General features: G+C 59.7%; 1 protein-coding gene across 14 annotated transcripts; it reads left to right on the top strand.

Moving 5' to 3' along the window:
* The first annotated feature begins 2 nt into the window (after window positions 1–2).
* Window positions 3–22,009, top strand: NECTIN4 (nectin cell adhesion molecule 4). Of its 14 annotated transcripts, XM_033093274.1 has the most exons (12): window positions 394–509; window positions 632–747; window positions 2,594–2,724; window positions 7,739–7,888; window positions 15,317–15,676; window positions 16,897–17,187; window positions 17,972–18,092; window positions 18,902–19,050; window positions 19,185–19,356; window positions 19,712–19,787; window positions 20,095–20,169; window positions 20,388–22,009. In XM_033093274.1, exons 3-12 carry the CDS (start codon window positions 2,655–2,657, stop codon window positions 20,610–20,612), a joined length of 1,689 nt encoding a protein of 562 aa, XP_032949165.1. In that variant the 5' UTR covers window positions 394–509; window positions 632–747; window positions 2,594–2,654; the 3' UTR covers window positions 20,613–22,009. The 14 variants fall into 14 exon arrangements, with proteins under 14 accessions (XP_032949170.1, XP_032949169.1, XP_032949168.1 ...); XM_033093279.1 differs by lacking the exons at window positions 394–509; window positions 632–747 and adding an exon at window positions 3–100 and having other exon boundaries at window positions 2,590–2,724; XM_033093278.1 differs by lacking the exons at window positions 394–509; window positions 632–747 and adding an exon at window positions 110–248 and having other exon boundaries at window positions 2,590–2,724.
* Window positions 22,010–22,504: the final 495 nt, after the last annotated feature.

Raw genomic sequence — 22,504 nt, 5'->3', positions numbered from 1 at the left:
GGAGCTGTGCAGGCTCCATGCTACAAATCCTGGACGACTCTGACGGTCAGAAAGCCTCAGGTCAGCGGCTCCTCACGAGGGCCCGTCCCGAAGCGGCCAGGTGACTGGTTACGACGCTTGAGGCGCAGGCGCCGCTCTGCGGGGCGTGAGGGACCGCGTGTGACCTCCCGGGGCGCCGGGCAGCGGAGCCCACGGCCAGCGCGGCTTCTGTCCCGCTGCGCCCTGACTCTCGGGGCGGTCATTTCTCCGTAAGCCTCACTTTCTCATCCACATACTGTGCACTGGCCATTTCCCTCGGGGTCGTCCGGAGCCGGGCCGGTGAAGGCTCGCAGGCCCGACCCATCGGCTCGGCCGCTAGAGGGGAGCAGAACCCAGTCTCTGGGCGCGTTGTCATTGCGCGTGTGACGGCTGGGGTGAGGCACACTTGAGCCTGTCGCTACTGAGTCCTGGGAAGATGAATCCCCTATTCCGTCTTGCCTCCTGGGTTCCTACAGCACAAGGACACGGAGGTACCGTGGCGTCTGGAGTCGAGTTGGGCGGGGAGGTTTTCCTGATAAGAGCTGCCCAGCATTAGGAGCGTGAGAAGGACAGACTCCTGGCTCTCCCTGTATCTTCCTTTTGTTCAAGCCAGGCCCCTGAGCTGCTCTGTCCCCCAGGACCCAACTCCAAGCTGGCTAGACTGGGCTACCGGAGGAATGCAGCACCGCCGGCCGACGGACACAGGACTCGTGTGACCCAAGCTGGGCTGTGCGTGGATGGGAGTGATGATGAGCGCTACTTTTGGCTGTGGCTTCCATACCTCAGCTTGATCTCCACACGCCCAGGAAGTGGAGGGAATGGTCAGGGCTGCAGCGGCTGGGTCCCTGTTCTGGGATGTGATAGCGCAGCAGGGCTTTGCCCCTCCTACTCCTAACTCTGGGTCCTCAGAGAAAACAGGGCAGGGAAAGTGTGGTTAGGAAGGTTACCAGGCCCTGCTCCCCACTTGTACCTTAAAGCCGGACTCAATAATAGCTTTGAACGTCTTGGCCCTCCCAACTGTTGCTTTCCCTGAGTCTGATAAGGAGGGTTCTATGTTACAGATCATGGTAAAAAAAAAATATCTGTAATAAGTCACTATACTTTTTCCCTCCTTTCTTCTGCTCCCCGCCCCTTCCTTCAAGCCGTTGTTTCTCAGTCTAGTTGTGTAGGACACGGCTCCCTGACCCATGCTGGTATTATGAGCCCCCCGCCCCCCACCGGGGGCTGAGGTAGTTGGTTGTCAGTAGTCCGTTGTCAGTAGTCGGTCAGACCCTGCCAGCCACTCACGCTGTCCTGCTGCCCCCGGTAGCCCACGGGGGCTCATGCCAACCTCCCGCTGCTCACGGCAGCCCAGCTCAAGGGAGAGCCGTTGTTTACAATCTTAGCTGTAGAGGGCGCAGCTCACTGACCCATGTGGGAACTGAATCGGCGACCTCAGCGTTAGGAGCACGGTGCTCCAACCCTGGCCGGCCCTAAATCACTAACTTATATAATGTGCTTGGCCGAAGTCCGGAAATTACTCCTCCCTAAGGCTTGTGACTGGCTAACGTCCCACAGCTGGATTCAGATCTGTCACCTCCTGGGGTTTAGGCCCGCAGCCCCCTGGGGGTGGGGTCGTTTTTGCTTGAATTTTATTGGCTGATATGCCAGTTTAGGGCTCTGGCTGTTGCCTAAGTCTGGCTGTTCTTTCTGCCAGACTCATTTTCTGCCTCTCCTGGACAGAACAGGGAACTCCCCACTCCAGGGCCTTTCCATCTCCTGTCTCCCAGCTTTGTCTCCCCCTCTGCTCAGCTTCCACTCAGACTCTGAGTCTTCAGCAGTTGGCATCTCACCTGGACACGGAGCCACTCTAGGTGTGCACCTCTTCTGGAGGTATCTTGTCGTTGCTGCTCTCGGGGTAGGAGTTGCCCAGGACTCCTACCTCCCCTGGTTGGTCTGAACCAAACCGTATCTTAGAAGAGGCAGAAAAAACAAACAAACAAAAGCAGGTTAAAAAAAAAGAAGAAAAGAGAAAACAAGTCAACAGCACTTTCATGTAACATACTTTACACCCCAGGGCGGCATCTGTAATGACCTGTCAATGACACAAAACTGAAAAGGCAGTAAGACAGTGGCAAGGGTCGAGAGAGCTGTGAGATAGAAAAAAGGGCAGCCAGAGTGCCTCGTCCACCTGCTAATAATATCCAGGGACAACCTCTGTCCAGATGTGGGGGTGAGGGCAGTTCATCCTGCAAGTCTCCTAATCCTGATGGGACTCTTTGAGTTTGGTCTCAGTTGACTTTACTGGCAGGCAAGGATCCCCAGAGCCCAGCTACCCCGCCCCACAAAGCTCTTCATCTGTTTTCTCCTTCCCTTAACCCCGTTTTCTGACCAGAACCATCCGGGTTCTCGGTGATGTTCAGCGCACACACATCAACAGCGCGTCTTAGTGACCCTCTTGGAGACGTCTCGGTTCCCTCTGCCTTTATCTCCCAGCCCTCTGGCTCTTCCTCTATTGTCCCCTGACCCTTGCATGTTGTTCCCACACCTCATTCTGACCCGTGAACACCTGATTCTTTGCTCTCTGCTCAGCCAGAATAAGGACGTGGACCAACAAGGACAGAGGATGAGCAGGAAAAGAGACTGCAGGAGCCTGGATGGTGAGCGCTGCTGAGATGCGAGCCTGGAGGACCTGGGGAGGAAGGCAGGCTGGGGAACAGGCATCAGGTGAGTCAGAGAATGATGGAGCAGTGGGGTGAGGATGGGAAAGAACTTGAATTTTTGAGGGACTTGGAGACACTGAGTGTGGAAGTCATTGTTGAGTGGTCAGAGTCGAGGGCCCAAGAGGGAAGTAGCTGAGTGATCCCAGCGTTGGGTACATAGGCACCCAGAAATCTCCCTTTGGGTCTTTCTGTTTCCATTTCAGATTCCATCTCTGAATTACCCTCTTCAACAACTCTGTGTGTGTGTGCGTGTGTATCTGTCTCTAGGTTTCCCGGTATGTGTATGTGTGCGTGTACGAGCATCTTTCTCTTTGTAGGTTTCCTCCTGTCTCACTGTGCCTTGAGGTCTGTGTCTCACCCTTTCCCCTTCTGTGTTTCTCTCACTGGGTCTGCCATTCTCTCTCTCTCAATCTCTGACTTTCCTGCAAGGGGCTTTGGAGTGGCCAGGCCTGGCCCCCGTGGCTGTTTTCTAGAACTGCAGAGCCAGCTTGGGGTCCCTGGGCACATGCACAGGGTGCTGCTTACTGATGAAGGCCAGAGTGGGTCTTCCAGGTGCAGGACTTTCCCACAGAGGATCGCGTGTGTGGAGGCCCAGAGGGCCGGGAGATTGGACTGCAGCCTTTCTTCCTGCCAGCTCACAGACTAGTGCTTCCTGAGCTTACTAATTATCACACATGAGGGCTGTTTCTTGATCCGTAGACCTTCTACATTTTTGCCACGTCTGGAACTGAAGGGGAAACTGAGGTTTGAGACGGCTTTAAGAGGAGGCTGGAGGGAGGTTCTCAGGGGTTCCTGTGAGGAAGGCACGAAGCACAGCTCGGGTGCCGGAGGACACGCTCAGGGACTCAGGCTCTGCTGGCCTCTACCCCTGCTTCTCCCGTGTCTGGGACCTGCCTGCTGCAGTCTCAGCTCGGAGGCTCTCGGCCACACTGCCTGTGGGGCTGAAGACCACTGCAGGGCAGGGTCCAGGTCTCCAAGTGCAGTGGGAGTGAGGTTGAGGACGAGTCCTGCTGAAGCCGAAAGACCTGGCCCTGCTTCCCAGGACCAGGCAGAGCGCGAGCCTGGGGCCCCTGGCCCCCAGCAGGGCAGCTGCACCTGCCTTCTGAGTGCTGGCAGAAGACACAGATAGAGCTGCAGGTCTGAGGTGACTTTGGGTCCTGGTGGGGACAGAAAGGAAGGGGTTAGGGTTTTCACGGTGCAGAAGAAGATGCTAACAAACTCCCAAGAAAATGTGGCCTCAGATGACAGACACCCTCAGCCCCTACCAGTCCTCCCACTGCCTCTCCCCCGGGGTCCTCTGGCTTCTCCCCGCTCCTCTAATGTCTCCCCTCAGCATCTTCCCCACCCTCTTGCCTAATGTCCCAGCCCTTCCAGGCTTCTCATAGCCCCTGCATCTCCCGGTGTCTTTCTCGATCTGAGCCCCATTTTCTGCTCTGCAGCTGTCCACTCACCCCCCAGTGCTGGGTGAAGGGTGACGCTTGATTGCAGGGCCTCAGGAGGCTCTCCCCTGGGTGGTGGCAGGAGCTCAGGCTGATGGCCAGGAAGTGGCAGTCTTTGGTTCAGGGAGGAGCCACACCCTCAGCGTCAGGCTGGGAAGCTGAAGCGGCCTAGTGTTACCTGGAGACACGCCTGGTGTGGTGGGCTCTGCGGGCTTGGCTGGCCTCTGTGGGCTACATCTGTGTCCCCAACAGGTGGGCTCCACTGTGTGGTCGGCATGGAGACAGGAGGGTGTGGGGAGTACAGCTTGGGGTCCTCATGAGAACCCATCCTCTCACCCAGTTCTCCAGGCCCCACTTAGCTTTCACTCTTACTTCCTGCTCGCTGCTGTTGTCACCTTCAGAAGACAGTTCCTCAAAGGCTCCTACTGTTGTTAGACCCATATGCCCGGGCCCTGGTTTCATGGCCGTGTATTTACAGAACTTGGGGCGTCCCTGGGGTGAGGGCTGTGCACGCAACAGCCTCCTGAGAAGCGGCGCCCAAGCGCACCTTCTGTCCAGCCACCTCGTACCCCGTGCGTCACTCTAGCTTTGGGGCTCTGTAGGGACAAGCAAGTGCAGGCCCCTGAGCGCCAGGGATGTTGTTAGGCCACCAGGAAGTGGGGTTGTCAGTACAGGACAGGGCTGGGACCGGGACTCCTGGGCCTGCAGGATAGGACGGCACCACATGTGGCAACGTTTAGATGGAATCTCTGGGGAACGGGGTCTCCATCCTAATGCGGGGCTCCAGCTGGAGGGGAGGGGAAGCTGCTGGGGCTCCTGTTCTCCGGGGGTCCCTCCCTCCCCATCCTGCATGGGAGGAGCAGGGGGACTGATTTGGGGGTGGAATCAAGTCCTGCAGTGTCAGAACCTCAACACCTCCCCATACAAACTGCAGAAACCGAGGCAACGAGCAGGTAACAAGACCCAGAGAAGCAGAGCTGTGTAAAAATGGATCCCCCTGTGCTTCCTACCTGTTCCACTCTGAGGGGCTGCCCACTCGGGTCTCTCCCCAAGCCCTGTCCCCCACCCCTACCTCCTCTCTGACCTGGCACCTCAGCAGACAAACAGGATGTTACTCACAGGCGGGGCTCTTGTCCACTCCCACTCCAGCCCTCCCTGACCCGTCCATGTGACCCTCACTCTCACTCTCCTGCTCCCCCACCCCACCCCTCCCTGTCCCTCCCTGACTCACCTCCAAGCCCCATTCACACAAACAAACATTTCAGCACTACCCACTCCAACCGGTTTGGCTCAGGTGTGCAGCCGGCTGTGGGGACCGCAGTTGTGCACGGCGCTGGGGTACAGCACGCTCTCCTAATCGAGGTCATGTGTTCTGTGTCATCCCCTCCCTGGAGCCTGCACAGTGGAGCTCACGACATGTCTGCTGGATGAACTCCGGCACACGGGTAGGGACGTGCTAAAGACACTGCCTTCACTTGAATTGCTCCCATTCTTACTGTCAGAAGGTGTGGGAGGAGGGCAGGGAGTGAGGCACGAGAGGAATGGGGGTTCAGGGAGGAAGAAGGAGCAGAGCCTAGGGGACCAGGCGCTGGTCTGGCAGACCTCCCCGCCAGTGCTTCCTTCCAGCCCCAACCCCAGGCTTCTCCTTGAAGACAGAAGGAGGGCTCTGAGTCTGAGGGTGCGTTCCCCAGGAGCAAGGCCCGTGATGCACGAGGGCTGGGGGCTTGGGGGAGGTGCTGGTTACGTGAGGAGAGAGACCCCTTCCTCAAGCAAGGCCTGCAGTGGCTGTCGGGCTTGTGCCGTGCCCTGAGCCGTGTTGACAGGGACCTGAGCACAGCATGAACAGTGTCATCTGTCCTGCCCCCTTTCAGTGGCCACCCCCCCATGGCTGGAGTTGGGGGCGAGTGACTGAGGGTCCCAAACCGGGCTCACAGACCTGACTGGAAGCACTTGACGGGGGGGGGGGGGTACATCGTGACTGGGACAGCTGAAGGACACATGGGGACTGGTACCTGCTTTCCCACCCCAGGATCTGCTTTCCCACCCCGTGCCTCAGTTTCTCCTGGGGTCTCCTGGACCAGGAGGGGTGAGTTCATGAGAAGGAAGGGAGCTGCCCTGAAACCCTGTGACAGGATTGAGGTGTGATGATTACAACATGGTACTCCCCCTCCCGTGCTGTCCCCCGGCCCAACCCCCCCACACACACACACCGTGGCTCTCAAGGCAGCACTGGGGTGGGTCTGCTGCCCTGACACACAGGCGGGGTGGGGGGGCCTGAGTCCTAAAGAGGGCGGAGGTGGCATCCAGCCTGGCGCTTGAGGCCACCCCTGACCTACGGGAAAGCGCCTTTGAGGAAGAGGTCCTGCCATGCCCCTCGCTGAGAGCTGGGGTCTAGACCCCGCGTGGGGCCACGGCCCAGGTCCAGGAGCCAGGTGTCCGGTCACTGACCGCACCTGCCCCCACTGCATGCTGACACCGTGCATCCATCCGCCAGCTCAGGAGGAACACGCTCAGGAGCCCACAGGCAGTCTCGTCCCACCCTCAGTTTCCACATTGGCCCACTCCCCGGCACACAGCAGGCGCCGGTCAGCGTTTCTTGAAGATCCTGGTTTAGTTGAGGAGATGAGGTGTGCACAGAGTGTGAGCACACAAGCTATAACGGGACTAGCAGGGGCTCGGGATTGTCTGCATGGAGTGCAGACGTGTGGTCTTGTCCAGGGTCATGACATAATGGGTAAAACGGCCGCCAGCTGCTGGAAAGGCTCCCCTTTCCTCTCGGGCACAGCTGATGCCCTTTGGGACCCCTGGCCAGGTGGGGAGGAGGTGTTGAAGCTGAGTGGGCCTGCTGCAGAGCCCAGGAGTCTGGGCGCTAATTCCTCGGTCAGTTCCTTGGCCTCTGCACGTGGGTGGGATCAGGGGTCCCTTTTCAGGGGTCTTTGAACTTGGTACCTGCCTGGGGATAGAGGTGTCTGAGCAAACTGTGACAGGTCCTCCAACGAGGCCCTTCCCTCTCTGGGCCCCTTCTCATCTCAGGGCAGTGCTGTCCTTGCAGGAGCTGGGGGAGCTTGGCAAGGCCCCGGGAAGGGGCAAGGCTGGCAGGTGTGGGATGCTTAGGCTCCTTTCCACCCACAGGGCCTTGCCCTGTTTCTCCTGGCCTGGTGCCTCCCTCTTCGAGCCACCTGGGCCTTCTACCCACCTGCCCACCCTGCCTCTCCCTTCACAGCCCCTTCCACACACTGATGATGGGATCCCACCCCCAGGTCCTTCCCTCGCTGGCGCCCATTAGCTGGCCCAGGACATGGGGGCGGCGTCTGTGGATCCCTGTGCCAGGCCCAGCCCCCGAGACGCACCTGTTCTGACCTGCTGAGCAGGTTCCCAGGTTTCTGCCGTCGTCGTTGGCCACGGCGTGGGAAGCAGCTCTGGGGGAGCTCCGAGCTCCCGGTCAGGGCTCCTTGGGGGTAGCTACAGCGGGGCGGGTAGAACGGGGCCGGGTCCCCTAGCGGAAACCCCAGGGGGATAGGCAGGTGTGTCAGAGCCTGGGGACTCCGTGGCTTGCTGACTTCTGTGTCGGTGCCCCAGCCAGCTCTCGAGCCGGCTCCCAGGGAGGACTCGGTGGAACTTCAGAAACACTGGGCAGCTCTGCCTTTGGACCAATGCCCCCGTCCCTGGGAGCCGACATGTGGGGGCCTGAGGCCTGGCTGCTGCTGCTGCTCCTGGCGTCATCTACAGGTAGGCTTGCCTGGGCCACCGGGACCCTCGCTGCTGAGCCCACGTTGGCGCGTGCGCGCACACACACACACACACACACACACTCACACTCACACTCACACTCTTCCCTTTGACTCTGGACCCTCTCCACCCCAGCCGTCAGAAGAGTCAGAGCAGCTCTTCTGCTTTGTGTCCCCTTCCAGCCCCAGGCCAGGTCACTATGTCTGGGGTCCCTGAGTGCCTGTGCCAAAGCCTGGCCTAGGCTGGAGCTGCCTCTGGGGGACCTGATAGGGTGACTGAGTGCAGGTGGGCAGGGAGGTGGGACTGGGGGGACCATCCACCCCAGGGTTTCCTAGAGGAGCCTTCGCTGATCCCTGGTGAGCTGGGTGGACACGGCTGAGCTGGCCTCAGCAGTCAGCGGGAATAGGGGCCTCTGATGCCCAGAGTGGCAGGTGGTTTCTGCCTCCTCCTGTCCCTGTGATGTCCTGGAGTACCAGACTGGGGCACCTGTGGGCCTCGGGTCCCTCTCTTTCCCTGCACTCAGTATTAGGTGCCAGGATGGTACCAGGTGATTACTTAGCTGAGTCGGGATACCTGCTAGGTAGGGTGTGGTCCCCTTTTGTTCATCCCTTGCCCCCCATTTTCTCAGATGCCTTGTGTTACTTGTGTCTAACGTGTATAAAGCAGATATGACAGGATTTGGATTCTTCAGCACAGGGGGTGGGGGGAGAGTGTGTATGTTACGTGTGAGTGTACAGGACACACGGACTCGATGGGCCGTGCCCACGGTGATGAGTAACTGGAATCTTCGTCTTTGGGAAGGCGGGGACCTGTCTGCATAGGACAGCTCGACTCCCAGGCCCCAGAGCAGGAAAGGAGCCTGGTTGTCCAACAGGGCCCAGCAGCCATGTCCCCACCTCATCCCCAGCTGATGGTGGGTGGGGCTGCTTTCCTTGGGTCTTGAAGTGGGAGGGTCGTGGGCCAGCCTCCCATCACAGGGCACCAGGCTCCAGCCCCTGCCATCCCCTGCCCCCCACATCTTAATTCACACCTTCCAGACAGCCCTTCTCACTTGCTTAGGGCAAGACAGTGGGGACTGGTTGCTGGGGCCAGGGAACCCAGCAGCCACTCCCTTGAGGGCTGACCCGCAGCTAAAGAATGGAGTCACGATGTGTCAGGACTAGATGGGATCAAAGAGATCACGGCTCCAACTCCCTCACTGTACAGACGGGAAAACCAAGAGGAGTAGGTAGGCCGGTGAGACCTGCAAGATCACTGTGAGAAGCACCAGCAGTTCTTGTCTGCTCTTCTGAAGGAACAGGACTCTGAGCACACAGGCTACAGCAGGGCGCGGGGTGCTGCAGAGATGACTGGAAGCAGACATGGCACAAAGCTGTCCTTGCTGGAAGCTCAGGGGAGGGGTGAGGAGGCCCCTTTGGCCCCTGGCCTTGCCCTGACAGGCGGGCCCTGTGCACAGGAAGGCAGGCTGGCTCCAGGGCTGCCCAGGAGGCCGGTGCCCAGCGGGCCACTCTCTGCTGCTGCCACCCCCACAGCCAGACGGACCAGACACGGCCCTTCACTGCCACCCCATTCTCTGTACTTAGGCATCTCCTCAGAGGCTCCTGGGAAGCTGGAGTGTCTCTTGCCTCTGAAAAAGCCTTGGGTTCAGGCCCCATTTCTGCTATTAATTTGCTAGGTGACCTTGGGCAACTAAGAAACTAGACTTTGGAAGACCAAGAGGTAGGCCCGAGACATCCACAGCCGCCAGCTGCGTGGTTCTCTGGCTGTGGGGACATGGGCCCCTGACTGAAGGCGGATGTCCTGGCTGCACTCTGAGTTGGGACCAGGGGAGCTTCCCCCCCCCCCCCCCCCCCCCCCCCCCCGCACTGCCTTCTGCCCCCAACTGCTGGGCCATTAGCTCGCTTTGCCCCCATCGCCCCCCCCACCCAGTCCCCGCCCCTGCCCCACCCCCGACAGTGAGGAGCCAGGAGTCCAGGCTTGGGAGGTGCCTGACACCACAGCTCTGTTTCTCCTTAATGGGATGAGTTTCCGGGTGAGGCACCCGCCCTCCTCCCTCGCCCATCTCCTGCCCTGAGGCCGAGGGCCCCAAATCTACAGACACCCCTCCAGCAGGGTCCCCTGTCCAGGTCTTTGTGTGGGCACAACTGGGCCCTGCAGGAACAGAGGCGAAGGTTCTCTGAATTCTGAGGCCTGTCCTCTGAGCGTGATGGTCAGCCTTTTGTCTGAAGTTAGTTTCCTAGAAAGGGAGGGGCCCATCCCGGCTTTTCTACTCCTGTTCACAGCAGGGGCAGGCTCTTAACTGTGGGACCCACCCAGACCCATGGAAGCCAGAAAGGGAGGGGAACAGACAGGGAGGACCCGGTGGCCCCAATGACCTCGGCCCAGCCTGCTGTTTCTGGCAGGGGCTGTGCTGAGGGGGCCCAGCCGCTGAGCTGGCAGCCAGGAGTGAGCAGGCTCCAGGGTCACAGTCTCTAGGCCGCAGCCAGGAGATCCTGGGGTCCCCCAGGAGAAGTGAAGGGGCACAAGCCTCGTGAGGGGAGAGTACCTGGGCTTTCTAGCCTCCAGAACATACCCTTTCTGATCCAGGTGCAGACAGAGAAGTGGGGAGTGAGTGGGAGCTGAGTCAGAGGCCAGGAAGGGCTGAGCCTGGGGGTTGGGGCTGGGGGTGGAATCGAAACAATGAGAAGGGGATTCAGAAGTGGGGGCCACTGAGCCCCTGGGGTGGCTGGGAAGCGGTGTGAGCCCTCTCGCTGGCACGGGAGCCTGTGGCCCCTCCCAGAGCTTTCTGCCCCCTGCCCCTCTTGCCTTTAAAGCTGGTGTGTCCTGAGAGCTGAGCTGAGGCTGTGATTTGGGTGGGGCAAGGCTGGCCACACTTGGGGGGTGGCTGGCAGCATTGAGGCGGGGGCGGGGTGGGGGTTGGCGAAGATCTCAGGGGTTTGGGAGAAGCTGAGCTCTGGGTCTCCCACCCACAGTGTGGCTGTTGCGGTGACTCAGCCGGGCTCAGACTGGCTCCGGGGGGTTTAGGGGACTTATCTGTGCTGGGAGCTGTGTCTGGGCCAGAGCTGGCTGCCTCAGGGCCTGCCCTCCCCATTGTTCTCACCTCCCTCTGAGGTTGGTGCAGTCCCCCTCCCCAGACTCTAATCGGTGGGTGGGCGCTTTGCCCGGGTTGGGAAGCTCTTGCTAAGCTGGGGGGCTTAGGACAGTGGGGGGTAAGTGAGGGAGGTGGGTGAAGGCAGAGGGAGAATCTCCTGGATTTCAAGTTCCTTAGCACTGCAAGGGCAAGACTATGGGGGAGGGGGAAGAAAAGGGACTTGCTGGGCTGCTCATGTCACCTGTCCAGAACGGGGCGGGGAGGGGGGGGGGGCTTCAGGGCTCCTCTCCCAGGACCTGTCCCACCCTAATCTCACCCATATCTTCCAGCTCTCCCTGGCGGAGGCTGCTGCTGTGCAGTGAGGGGAGGCAAGGGTTAACAAAGGAGAATGAGACCCTGGATGGCTTGGACCCCTCCCCCAGCCCCAGGCAGGACCCCCCCCCCAAAAGCCACACCAGACAACCCTTACCCCAGGCCTGGCGCTGGAGCTGGTTTTTCTGGTGGTGGCAGCAGCAGCAGCAGCAGCAGCAGAGGCCTGACACATTCCCAGGGAGAGGCCTCCTGGGGGGGCCAGAGGAGTAGCTGGGGGGACAAGAGTGTGGGAGTCCTTCTTGCAGGAATGGAGGCGCTGGGGAAGGAATAGCTTTTGTTCTATTGGGGAGCCCTTGGTGGGACTTCCCATCACCTGGAGGAACAGTCTCTGGGTCCCTCCACCTGAGATGACTGCCCTCCAGGCTGGGGTGAGGCAGGAGGGCAGCCTGGACCACACTCCAGATGGACACAGTCACACAACACTGGCCACGGGTAAGTGACACAGGGAGACACACAGAAGCCAAGGGAAACCCACATGGAAATGGTTGCTGTGTGCACAGTCCGTGGAAAAGGAAGCACGCCCTGACACGACATGGCATCGAGTCGCACACACGTCGTCTCACACCACCGACGAGTACACACTGTCCTGAGGACAATACACGAACGTGTGTGACACACTCCAACTTAATACAAGGAGACAGCCTCATGCAGCCACAACTCAGCACTGAGCAACAGGCCGTGGGCACCAAAGCTGCACATCACACACACACACACACACACACACACACACACACACACACACACACGAGACTCACAGAGCCGCCTCTGGGGCCCCAGCGAGCACCCCGAATGTACTAGCAGGGGATGCTGACAGAGAAAGGCCCCTCAGAAGGAAGAGCCTCCTTCCCCAGACACTGCAGCTTCGGGCTTTATTTCCCTCGTGAGGTCAGAGGCAAGGTGTCAAACAGATAGGGCCTTTGGGACCCAAATCCAGGGTGGGGAGCAGCCAGCCAGCCCCAGCCAGGAGTGCAGGGCCATCTGGGAGCCGGTGGGCGGGGCACACGGAGGGCAGGGCCCCAAAGAGGCCGTGGGGGCCTGGCCAGGGTGGGGAGGCCAGGGCAGGGATCCCGTTGGGCCAGTTGGGCCTGTTCTTTCCCTTGCGCAAGGTGCTGGCTGCTGGTCGCTAGGCCTGGTCTCCGAGGAGCAGGGGGGGGCCAGGGACGAGTGCCCAGCCAGCAGAGTCCATCACGAGTCCCATCAAACAGCTTGCAGCAGAGGGTCCACGGGCTTGGCCACTCCATGCCCGCATAGCGACCGTGCCAGGCAGGCAGGTGTCTCCTTTACGCTGACACCAGGGGGTAGTGGGTGGGGAAGAGGAGGAGGCAGCCTCGTCACCCTGGCCTGGGAGTCTAGGTCCACTCAGCCTAGGACGGGTTCTGGAGCCCAAGCTCTCTTCCTCGTGTGGTGTGTGTGTGTGTGTGAGGGGTGTGTGTGGGGGAGTATATGTGGGTGTGGGGGTGTGTGAAGGTGTATGTTGGGAGGTCTTGCCCCAAGCTAAGATGCTCCCTCTGAATACTGGATTTGGGGCAATGGGAGCTGCAAGAGATGCAGAAGGGACTTTCCTACTTTAAGGGGTTCCTCATTCCGCAAAGCTTGAGCTTGTCGCTTGGGAGTACAGATCTTGGCTTCAGGCATGAGCTGGGTACTCGATGCCTGTTGTGCCCTAAGAAGATATTTTGGGAGTAAATGTGGATGATTAGTGGTGGGCAGACAGTTGACAAGTGTAAGGATGGGAATGAAAAATATGCCATCTGAGACTGTCCTGGAAACAGTCTTTAGAAGGGTTTGAGTGTCCCAGTGGAGCAGGGCCTAGGACCCGTGGCCACACAGACGCCAGTGTTGAAACAGAGGCCACTGGGCAGCCCTGCTCCCGCCGGGGCCAAGGGGGTGCCTGGGAGGGCACAGGTGGTAGCTGGACTCCCAGGCTGAGCTGGGCGGGACCAGCATCAGCTCAGGCAGCTCAGGGCCCTGGTATCTGGCCCTGCAGGTCTGTCCGGTCCTCTTTAGGTCCTGGCCCTCCCTCCAACCCAGGCTCTGCCTCACTGGACCCCTCTGTCCACTCCTCTGTCCAGTGCAGAGCTGCTCCCTTGGGCAGTGAACCCAGATAGCCAGCCTCTCTTGCCTGCACCCCAGGGTCGCCATGCCAAGCCCCCCCTGCCAACCCAACCAAAGACTCTCATTCTCCTTGGTCCATCCTTTCCTGCTGCCTGTTTCTCATTCATTCACTCATTCATTCATTCACCAAGTCCATCAATAAACTTTAATTGAGTCTCAATTATGTGGCAGGCATGCAGACAGCGTTCTCCCAGAGGAAGCTCTAAATCAGAAACAGTGTTTCCACATGTGAAGTGAGACCCATTTTCTACTCTGAGGAGCTCAGTCTGGTGGGAGAAGCAGGCAAGAAAATATCAAATACCATCTATGAGAAAATGGGCTAAGATGGGGTAAAAGCAGCTGCCAGGGGACTGGAAGGGCACCTCCCCCTGCCTGCGGTGGGGGTGGGGAGGGATGGCATCAGGAAGGAGTGAGTCTATCCCAGCGAGTCTGAAGGATGAGTGGGAGTTACCCAGGCAGGGTGGGGCCATCCAAGCCAGGGCCATGCAGACGAGCAGCTGCCCAGAGGCAGGGCCCAACTGGGGAGCTGCTGGAACCCGCTTCCCCAGGGGGCCTTCTACTGGGGGGCCCCTGAGCCCTACACTTCACATGTTTATTCCGCAACTCCGAGTTTATTTCTTCCCAACTCTGAGCTTCCCCAGGCACTGCCTCCCTCATGTCAGTCCTCCTAGAAACCTAGATGTCATCTTTGAGCCTTTTCTGTCTCTCGGCTCTTTCTGGTCAGTGAGCAAATCCTGCTGAGTTTCCCCCAGAACTGTTTCCTCCGTCCCACCCTGCAGCACTGTGATGGATGTTGCCTGGGACACCAGGCAGCGCACCTCCAGCCTCATCAGTGAGTCCCCATTTCCTGTTGACCAAATCTGAGTTCCTCTGTCTGGTATGGAAGGTCCTGGGTGATTTGGTCCCAGCCATACGTCTCACCCCTGCCTGCGTCCTGCCTTCCCCATACCTCGGGGCGACCGCCTTGGTCTCTCACCTGGAATGCCTTCTGGGTGTGCCCCCCTCCCGATCCCACCCAGCTCTGCATGAGGCTTCCCACGTGATTGGGGTCCACAGGACTGGTGCCCCGCACGGCACCAGGCACTAAATCAGAAATCACCACATGTCCAATCGGTCTCCATATTCACTGATGTCACGTTTCGTGAGGGCAGAAAACGCTATAGGACAGGTGTCCCTGAGTTCCTTGTTCTGCTCGTCACCGCCCTCCGTGGTCGTCCCCACATCGGCTGCTCTGATTCTGGCTCACTGTTCTGAGTATCACTGTGTGTCTGCCCTGACCTCCTGTCTCTGGACCTTTCTGTCTTCACCGCTTGCTTGTCCCTTCCCGGGAGCCTCAGTTCGTGCCACTCCTCCCACACTGAACACCTTCCTCTCTGGGAATCCAGGTCTCTCATCTTTAAGCCATGAGAAGCATGTTCCAAAGGGCCTGCTGGGTGGACGTTCCCATGCCACGGGCCCTTCCCAGGTGCCAGCTGCGCCTGACCCTTCCTCCTCCTGAGAGCACTCACTTTCCCCTTTGGTAGACACGTTTGTCTTTGTGCACAGAAGCTGCATTCCCCAGAGAGGACTGGAGGGCAGTCCCCACCTTGCAATTGCTCAGGAGACAGCCCTGAGCTGGGAGAGGGCGTGACACTTCCATACCTGTCTGCCCGCCTTAGGCAAGTCACTTCCTCCCTGGGTCTCAGTTTCCTCATCTGTTAAATGGTGCTAATAGCACCTCCCTCTTGAGAATGTCCTGTGGATGTAATGAGTTAATGGACTGAACGCGCTTTGCAAGCATAAACGCTGCCGGAGCCCCTGCTGCCTTTGCCGCGATTGTCTAATCCTGGCTGCCTCTGTCTGCCCTGCAGTCCGGTGCCCGGCGGGCGAGCTGGAGACCTCCGACCTGGTGACCGTGGTACTGGGCCAGGACGCAAAGCTGCCCTGCTTCTACCGAGGGGACCCTGGCGAGCAGGTGGGGCAGGTGGCCTGGTTGCGCGTGGATGCGGGTGCCGCTGCCCGGGAGCTGGCGCTGCTGCACTCCGAGTATGGGCTGCACGTGAGCGCGGCCTACGAGGGCCGCGTGGAACGGCCGCCGCTCCCACGGAGCCCCCAGGACGGCGCGGTGCTCCTGCGAAACGCCGTGCAGGCCGACGAGGGCGAATACGAGTGCCGCGTGAGCACCTTCCCCGCAGGCAGCTTCCAGGCGCGGCTGAGGCTGCGCGTGCTGGGTAAGCCGGGCTGCAGAGCAGAGGCGGGCCGCAGGGGTGGGGGCGGGACAGGAGCAAGAGGCAGCGGCGGGAGGGGCAGGTACCACCGGTCTGCCCGCGCACCCACGTGGTCGGGACTCCATACCTCTCGCTCAGCCTTGGGGAGACCCCATCTATTAGGAAGTGCCCCATTCTGTCAAGGGGAAACCTCCCTCTTGGTTTCTTTCACCCTTTGGGTTCACATGGCCCAGGCTTATTCCCTCTCAGTCGTGCCCTCTCCTCTTTGCTCCCTGGACCAGCCAGCACCCCTCCTCCTGTGTGCCCACCTTGGTCCGTCACCTGCGGTGCCTTTCCAGGTCCTCCCATTCCTACCCAGCTCATGCTCCAGGCCCTCCCACGTGACCTCGATCCACAGTGACTGTCCCCTGACAGCACTACAAAGAGCTGAGGCCCCATCTCATGCTCCACCCAGCTTCCTCTTCTCTAAGCTAAACTTAGGGGTCTTTAGAACAGTTCTACCCAAGACGCCCGTTCAAAGCCTCCCTCACATCTGGTCTCCATGTGCGGCTGGACACCGATGTGTGGGCCCAGGTATGACCGTGGGTGGGGTAGTATCTTTTGGAGACTACAGCTGCCCTTGAAACCACTGTGCACTGTGAGCACTTGTGTTAAAGCTAAGTCTGCATTCTGTGCTTTGGCTGTTCACGTTGTGAAGGTGAAAGTAAAGGCCTTCACAGTTTTCCTTGATCCACGTGGAAGTTAGTGACACCAGCTGATGGTAGGAAAATGTGGGTGTGAGTCTAGGCTTCAGCGACCCGAGCCTCAGTTTCCCCCCTATGAAGCGGGGATGATAACATCTGTCTACCTCGATGGTTTGATGACAGGATTAAATGAGGTCCCTTTGTAAAGTGTTCAGCGTAATACTTGGCACACAGTAAGTGCTTAATCAACGGTGCTTATTATTATGCACATGTTATCTGGTTAGTTTTTAAATTTCTTCGTTTTCATTCAAAAATGACCCATGCTCATTGTAAAAAATTCAAACAATGGACAAAGGTACAGAGTCAGATTAAATTCTACTACCCGTCTGCTGTCTTTCTTGGTGAAATAACAGAAGAAACAGGGGCCTGAGACTTGCACATGTGCAAGCCGGGCCTGGGGTGGGGTGGGGCCAGGACCGGCTTGGGGTGGGGCCTCCTGGGCAAGGTTGTGCAGACTGTGACCCCCTCCTCCATCTGCAGTGCCTCCCCTGCCCTCACTGAATCCTGGTCCGGCGCTAGAAGAGGGCCAGGGGCTGACCCTGGCCGCCTCCTGCACAGCAGAGGGCAGCCCAGCCCCCAATGTGACCTGGGACACAGAGGTCAAGGGCACAACCTCCAGCCGCTCCTTCAAGCACTCCCGCTCAGCTGCTGTCACATCAGAGTTCCACCTGGTGCCTAGCCGCAGCATGAACGGGCAGCCACTTACCTGCGTGGTGTCCCACCCTGGCCTGCTGCAGGACCAAAGGATCACTCACATCCTGCAAGTGGCCTGTGAGTACTGGGATCAGCGTCAGTGACGTGCCGAGAGGCCTGAACCAGTCTGAGTCCTGTGCCACGTTGTGTGGCTGAGACAGCTCTAGTCAGAAGGTGGGAGGCCTGGAGCCCGCCCCAGAAACCTGGGCGAATCACTGAGACCTCACAAACGTTCAGCGTCCTCCTCTTTACAGAGGATGTTGCCTGCTTCACAGGGACATGGGCACACACAGAGCCGAAAAGCACTTTGTGAGACACAGTGTATGGCTTAGGGATGGACAGACGGACCGAGCCCGGGCTCTCTGCTCGCCGCTGTCATCCATTCTCATTAGGGCTGCACCATTGGCAGTGAGGACAACCCTCCCCCTTGGCAGGGTCCCCAGGGAGTGCAGGCAGGACTGCCCACACCCTGCACGGAGCACAGGGGAAGCAGGTGTCTCCCCAGCAGTAGATTGTGACCCTCTGGGGACATAGAGCTATTCTCTGCTCAGACTAACCCAGCCCTTGGCACAAAGTAGGTCCTCCACAAATGTCTGTTACAGAAATGAAGTAGTAGGATTGTTTAGCCTCCGAAGGTTCAGGGAGCACTTACGGAATACCTGCTGTATGACTGGCACTACCTGGCATCACGGGGACTAAGAAGAAGCAACCTGTTGGCATTTGGTGGCCCTAAGAGGCCCCTTGCACTGGTTAAACCAGTGTGGCCTCCCTGAGCTGAGGGAGGGGGCCATGTGGCCGGGAGAGGGCAGGGGGCTGTCCCAGGCCTCATCCCCATGTTTTCTCCTCTCACCTTCCATTCCAGTCCTTGCCGAGGCCTCTGTGAGGGGTCTTGAAGACCAGAAGCTGTGGCAGGTTGGCAGAGAAGGGGCTGTTCTCAGATGCCTGAGTGAAGGGCAGCCTCCCCCCTCCTACAACTGGACACGGTGAGGCCCACTGGAGACCAGAGCCCCCCGCCCCAAGGCCAGCATGTACTCGTTATGGGTTGGGGCAATAGATTCTGAACCCCACATAAATTGGGCTTCATGTTCCCACCGATACAAGAACATGCGTGGTCAGCAAACACCATCGCTCACACCCGAGGGGCTCGGGTTCATGGTCGTTGGGTGGGCATAAGCCAGGAACACCTCGGCTTTTTTCTTACTTTTAAACGCTGAAATATAATGCACTATTTAAATGTCAATATTTTATATACTTATATAAGTTCCTAAAGTGGGTAAGACAAAAGATAGAGCTGATTGTAACTGTTTCTAACCAACTCCTGCTTAAGCACCACCTCGGGACCAGCACCTCAGAGACGTTGCCTTTTCCCAGGGTCTGTGGTGTCGGGAGTCCGGGCGGGGCTAGGGGCGCACGTGTGTGAGCCCAGGGCAGGCGTGTGGCCTTGGGCTCTGCACGCAGCGCTGTGGGTGTGGGGTGCGCAGTCACCTTTCCAAGTGCCTCTGGGCCCAGGCAGGAATGAAGTGTCCTGTTGTGTGGACCTTATCCCACGTGTTCCTGCTACCCCGTGCTGGGTGACGTGATGCCTTTGGGAGCATGGGGATGGCACGCGTGTGTGGGGTGCCTGGGTCAGGCTGGGCGGCAGGGAGCAGGGGGCCACTGCCTAGACCTGCCTGGGGCAGGGTGGGACACTGTGGGAACAGCCTGCGGCGCTGGGTGACGTCATGGAGGCGGGAGGTGGAGAGCGGTCTGGGCATGTTGGGCGGTGGCACCCATCAGCTTCGCTGCCCTCCAGGCTGGACGGGCCTCTGCCGAGCGGGGTGCGAGCGGAAGGGGACACCTTGGGCTTTCCCCAGCTGACCACTGAGCACAGTGGCGTCTACATCTGCCACGTCAGCAATGAGCTGTCCTCGAGGGATTCTCAGGTCACTGTGGAGGTTCTTGGTAAGCACCCGGGCAGACACAGGGACCTGGGCCCCGGGCTGGTGGGGACAACGGAAGCCGACACCGTGGATGGGGGAGGGGCTGGCCTGCCGGTCAGGGCGGGGCCAGAGCGCTGCGGTGCTTCCCTCACGCAGCGGCCGTGTCCACAGGCCCCGACGAGGCCCCCGGGAGGCAGGTTGACCTGGTGTCGGCCTCCATGCTGGTGGTAGGTGTCATCGCAGCGCTCCTGGTTGGCCTCCTGGTGGCAGTGGTGCTGCTGATGGCCCGGTACCATCGGCGCAAGACCCAGCAGATGACGCAGAAATAGTGAGTGCCAGCCGCTCCCGGGACAAAGGGCAAGCAGGAGGTGGGCCGGACCAAGGACGTAGGCAGCTTGGGGACCGGAGGGGGCGGAGCCTCTGAAGGGAAGAGGAGCTTGGGACCTGAACCCCGGCTGGATGAGGACAGCCACACCACCTGCCTGAGGGTTGGACCCGTATGCCCAGATGTCACCTAGTACAGACGCTTGCACACCACACGCACGCTCTGCAGCCACACTGCTACCTGCAGCCGCGGGCTCACGCCTGCAGGAGAACACAGCACCCACACTGCAGCCCCGACTCACAGGCTTGCGGTGGTGGGGGCTCCACCCTCAGCTCCTGACCGGGGGTGTCTTTCCCAGTGAGGAGGAGCTGACCCTGACCAGGGAGAACTCCATTCGGAGGCTGCATTCCCATCGCTCAGACCCCAGGAGCCAGGTGTGTGCCGGGGGCCCTCTGCTGCCCAGGAGCACAGCCCTACCCCGCGGGGCCACTGACTGGGAGCCGGGGCACAGCCTGTGGGGGAGCAGAGCTGGTCTGGGCCTGCTGGGCTCCCCTGGGAAGCCACCGTCCGCGTCAGCGTCAGCACCAGTTCCACGGTGGGGTTGCGGAGGGAATGGGGGGAGGAAACAAGGGAGTTTGTACCAAGGACAGAGTGGACTGTGGGGTTGGGGGGAAGGGGTGAGGGAGGACAGGCGAGCGGGGAGCCCGGTTCTGACTCCTGCCCCATGTCCGGGCCCCGCAGCCGGAGGAGAGTGTAGGGCTGAGAGCCGAGGGCCACCCTGATAGTCTCAAGGACAACAGTAGCTGCTCTGTGATGGTGAGGCCCCCGGCCCCACCGGTGTCCCTCCCCAGGCCCCCTGCCTCAGCGCTGGCTCAGGCAGCCCCCTGCACCCCGTCCCATGTCCCTTCCCGATGCCTAGTGCTCCTGGCCCCACCTCTGAGCCCTGCGCCTCTGACCCCACGGTTCCCCACTGGCCCCTCAGGTCTGGCTGCCCTACTTTGGTCCCTGACATACCCTCTGCCCTTGGCCTCCAGAGTGAAGAGCCAGAGGGCCGGAGTTACTCCACGCTGACCACCGTGAGGGAGATAGAAACACAGACTGAGCTGCTGTCTCCAGGCTCCGGGCATGCCGAGGAGGAGGAAGATGGGGACGAAGGCATCAAACAGGCCATGAACCACTTCGTGCAGGAGAACGGGACGCTGCGGGCCAAGCCCACCGGCAATGGCATTTACATCAACGGGCGGGGGCACCTGGTGTGACCAGGCCCCCCACCCGGCGCCCGCTCCATCTGCTGACAGGGGCATCTCTGGGCCCCAAACACCCATTTCTTCAGGAAGATGCTCCCACCCCACTGACTGCTCATCCTCTTCCTCCAGCCCTTCCGTTCAATGACCGGAGGACTGAGTCCTTCCTGTGAGTGTGTGTGTGTGTGCGCGCGCGCGCGCGCATGTGAGTGTTGGCTGACTGCGTGTGCGTGGACGGGTGATTGTGGTGTGCATGGTGCTGTCGTGTCAGAGTCTAGGTGACTGGTCTGTATGAGCCACAGGACTCGGGCAGCTGCCTGGGGAAGGCCGACTGGTCGCTGGTGTGCTATGTGACTCAGGCCTGCCTGCGGACACAGTATTTCCCTCACACCCCAGAGCAGTATTAAGGAGCCGGAGGATGGAGGCGACAGGTGGACGCTGCGGGCACAGCCAGGTGTGGGGGCACAGCTGGAGCTGGAATCTGGCATCCCAAGTGGGGGAGCGGGCTCCTACCACCTGGGAGCCGAGGGGCGAGTGGCCTGGGGGTCTGCGATTTCCCACTGCTTGAGAAGGAGCCCTCTGCCCTCCAGCCTGGAGCCTGCTGCTCGTACAGACTTTCTGTGAATGCACCTGCCGAGGGGCTTCTGTAAGGACCACTGCTGCGCACCCTCTAATAAGAGAAGAGGCTTGATATGTGTGAATGTTTGTTATTACCAGGATTGTTCAAAGTTAGGCCAGTTTACACAGCAATTCAGCAAAGTAGCCTGCACTCACACCCCCTCTCAGGGGGTTACTTCCTGTGGTTCTGAAATGTGCTCCTTGTGAGGCATCTTAACCTAGGTGGAATCTTGGGGGGAGCCTGCAGTGACTGGCTTGGGGGGACAGACTAGGGTCCTCGGCCCTCTCGGCCCCCAGCTCGTCCCCTCGCCTCCTGTCTCTTCTCAGTTGTGTGCACAGTTTTTGGTGGTCCCTTGGGGGGTTGTTGGGACTTGGTAACAGGGCTCCTGGTTCAGTTGTGGTGTAGGGGAGAGAGGGTAGTGGCTCCAAGGAGCGTGGAGGTGCCGGTCAAGGAGCTGCTGGGGACAAGCGTGTCCCCATCCCCCAGGGGTCTTGGGGCCACCACCTCAGGGCTTCTGTGGCAGTTTCTCTGGGTGGAGGCTGGGGTTAGATAGGGTGTGTTAATGCCCGGTCCAGCCAAACACTCTTAGCCGGAATACCTAGATTTGTGCCCAAACCCTGCTTGGCCTGCAATGGGCTGGAGTTCTGGACCAAAGGAGAGACTCCCAGCCTGACCCTGTGCCCCAGCCAGCCCCGGACTTTGGGTTTGGACCCTCGTATGTACATTCTGTATAAATATATGCATATCTGTACATAAAATGATATTCTGTTTTTAAATAAACAGATAGAACCTGTTCTGTCTGGCTTCCATCTTGCCCTCTGAGCTGTGTAAGCCCTGAACCCCTGTACCTTCTTTCAGCACCACCCTCCCCATGATCCCTACGAGGGGAGGCCTAGCGGCCTGTGGCCCAGAGGGAAAGGGGAGTGACATGGCCTCCACAAGACCAGCAGCCACCGTGAGAGTCCCCAGATGGGACAGTGGAGCTCAGAGCCCCTCCAGGACAGGCAGCACCTCGGTTGGCAGGGTTGGGACGCTGTGTCACGCTGGAGTTCCCCGCCCCAGGCCTGGAGGTAGGCAGCAGTGCCTGCTCATTACAAAGAAGCCTCTTGAGCCCCACAGAACGAATATTCGAGGTGGGAGGATTTGAAGATGGGCTCACCCACTCCCTTCACTTTCGTGTGCGGAAACGCAGGCACTGTGGACTCCTGTCCCTCCACAGGTGACAGGCCTGTGGGGGCAGCCCTGTGCTGCTTCACTTCCGGGCCAGCCTCGGGTCTCCATCTTGAAC

This window comes from Rhinolophus ferrumequinum, chromosome 22 (genome assembly GCF_004115265.2).
Source record: "Rhinolophus ferrumequinum isolate MPI-CBG mRhiFer1 chromosome 22, mRhiFer1_v1.p, whole genome shotgun sequence".
In the NCBI taxonomy this organism is placed as follows: Eukaryota; Metazoa; Chordata; class Mammalia; order Chiroptera; family Rhinolophidae; genus Rhinolophus; species Rhinolophus ferrumequinum.
The sequence above is the reverse complement of the archived record's forward strand: the minus strand, read 5'-3'. Positions and strand labels throughout refer to the sequence as shown.

Coding starts and splice junctions, on each gene's coding strand:
- NECTIN4 (XM_033093279.1), top strand. CDS start 2,655: ATGGTGAGCGCTGCTGAGATGCGAGCCTGGAGGACCTGGGGAGGAAGG. Junction 17,188..17,971: donor TCACATCCTGCAAGTGGCCT/GTGAGTACTGGG, acceptor CTTCCATTCCAG/TCCTTGCCGAGGCCTCTGTG. Junction 19,357..19,711: donor CAGCAGATGACGCAGAAATA/GTGAGTGCCAGC, acceptor TGTCTTTCCCAG/TGAGGAGGAGCTGACCCTGA.